Source organism: Humulus lupulus, chromosome 5 (genome assembly GCF_963169125.1).
Source record: "Humulus lupulus chromosome 5, drHumLupu1.1, whole genome shotgun sequence".
In the NCBI taxonomy this organism is placed as follows: Eukaryota; Viridiplantae; Streptophyta; class Magnoliopsida; order Rosales; family Cannabaceae; genus Humulus; species Humulus lupulus.
In genome coordinates, this window is record NC_084797.1 from 16942547 (window position 1) to 16944955 (window position 2409).

A 2409-nucleotide genomic window follows, 5' to 3' on the forward strand; every position below is an offset into this window, starting at 1 on the left:
ACACTGGACCTTGCAGAGGAATTTATATATGCATATGGAAGAGTGATTGGATTTTGCATTCGAAAAGGTCACATGAGGAAGAATAGCGCTGGCCAGATTCGCGAGCGAGAGTGGGTGTGCTCTAGGGAAGGGTCTAGGTTAGAGGCAAATTTAAATAGGCAGGATAAAAAAATGGAACCGAAGAAAATTACCAGAGTCCATTATAAGGTTGCATTCCGGGTTAATCTGATTAAGTGTAGTGGTAAATGGAGTTGCAAGGAGTTCTTAACAGAACACTCACATCCGGTCACCATCGATGACCACAAGCAGTTTCTACGGTCCAATAGGTTTGTGTCACCTGGTGATCTTCAGCAAGCAAAGTCAATGAAGGATGCAAGTGTTAGAACATGCCACATAATGTCGTACATGGCCGACAAGGTGGGGGGTTATCATAAATTATCGTTCACGGTGAAAGACCTGTACAATCGTATGTCTGCTGCAACAAATGTGCAGTTTGTAGGATCGGACGCGGGTCGTGCTGTCGGGTATCTAGAGCATAAAGCTGATCACGACCCAAGATTTTATGGAATATTCTCGTACGACAACAAAAGATGACTTTTGAACTTGTTTTGGGCAGATGGGAAGTCAAGATTGGACTATGAGATGTATGGACATGCAATCGCATTTGACTCAACATATAAGACCAATAGTTATGGCAAACTGTTACTTGTATGGGTGGGAGTCAACAACCATTTCAGGACTACCATACTAGGCCTTGCAATTCTCACAAACGAGTCTGCAAGCAGCTACATGTGGGCGACATGAGCCTTTTTAGAATGTATGGATGAGGCTCAACCCAAAACAGTTGTGACCGATGGCGATGAGGCGATTGCAACAGCAATAGAGACTTTGATCCCAAATGCAACCCACTGCCTTTGTTATTGGCATATGCACAACAAAGCTGTTAAGAAGGTGAAAGACCCAAGTTTCAGCGAAAGCCTAACAAAGCTGGTGTTCAAGTATTATTATGTTGACGAGTTTGAGGAGAAATTCAGTGAAGTTATGATACAGTATGGGTTGCAAGGAAAGAAGTATGGTGCTAAATTGTACAATACAAGACATAAATGGGTAGAGACGTACTTGAGAGGGAACTTTTTCTGTGGCATGTCAACCACCCAATGTAACAAAGGTATTAATGTCGTTCTGAAGAAAAAATTGAACCAGAAGTTGAAGCTATATGAATTTGTTAGGGCCCTTGACATGGCCCTTTCATGGGTTAGGCATCGTGAAGCAACCGATGATTATGAGTCACTGCACACATCACCACAATTAGGAGTGACGAACTTACCAGTTATGGAGGAAGAACTTTCAAGGATATATACAAGGAATATGTTTTTTAAGGTTAGACGACAAATGTCAAAGGAAGGCCACTACACTATACTCACAAAAACCATCATGGAGGGTGCTATAATGATGAAACTACACAAGTTTCGTCGGGGACCAAGCCGAGCAATCTATGCAACTTTCGCTCATGACTTTTTGGTCTATGAATGCCAATATTTTCTTACGTTTGGGATACCATGTAAACATATGTTTGTCGTAATGAAGCACCTAGACATGGGACACATGCCAAAGTCACTTATTGTGACGCAGTGGACAATTGAAGCTCGGTCGGGAGAGAGTTCAATCTGGAATGATAGTTGTATTCATATTGATAAAACCACCCTCCAAAAGGCTAGGTTTGGACAAATAAGTAATCGAATGAATGAGGTTGCCTTCCTCGCGAGTAGGACCGACTATGCACATCGTATTGCTACACTCGAAATTGATCGAATTTGTACAACATTGAAAGAAGCTTTAGTGATTGGTGGAGATAGTTGCACGTCCAACCTCCCTATGCATAGGGATTCCCAGTTCATTGTGCAAGACCCAGAATTCACCAAATCTAAGGGGACTGGGAGAATAGCAGGAACAAGAAATAGTGTCGGTAGGAAATGTAGTTTATGCAAGAAGGCTAGTCACAATAAGTTAACATGCCCCAAAAGACTTAAGGGAAAGGAACAGTGTGTCTATTCCGAAGATTCCGAAAATGAAGAAGATGACGAATATGCAAATCATGAAGAGGGCGGTCATCAATGGACAGAAAACAAAACATTCAATTTTGAAGAAGATGAAGTGGGAGGCAGTCAAGGAAGAGAGTTTGACTTCAAAGCTTAGTGATTTGTGACCATATTGCGTGGTAGATGAAGAACCATATGACTACGGTTCAAATCGATGGAGTAATAGGATTTCTCAAAGTTAGATTCACACCGTAATTACAAAATGTTTGGTTGAGTGATATTAGAAATTAATATTGAACACTATGTTATAAATTTGTAGCAAAACTAATATGCGAAATACTTGGTCAGCATTTCTATCGATATGGAGGTC

General features: G+C 41.2%; 1 protein-coding gene across 1 annotated transcript; it reads left to right on the top strand.

Annotated features, from left to right (window-relative positions):
- The first annotated feature begins 819 nt into the window (after positions 1 to 819).
- On the top strand, positions 820 to 2196 carry LOC133778895 (protein FAR-RED IMPAIRED RESPONSE 1-like). The gene has a single exon (XM_062218909.1). The coding sequence runs from the start codon at positions 820 to 822 to the stop codon at positions 2194 to 2196; it is 1377 nt and encodes a 458-aa protein (XP_062074893.1).
- The last annotated feature ends 213 nt before the right edge of the window (positions 2197 to 2409 follow it).

Coding starts and splice junctions, on each gene's coding strand:
- LOC133778895 (XM_062218909.1), top strand. CDS start 820: ATGGATGAGGCTCAACCCAAAACAGTTGTGACCGATGGCGATGAGGCG.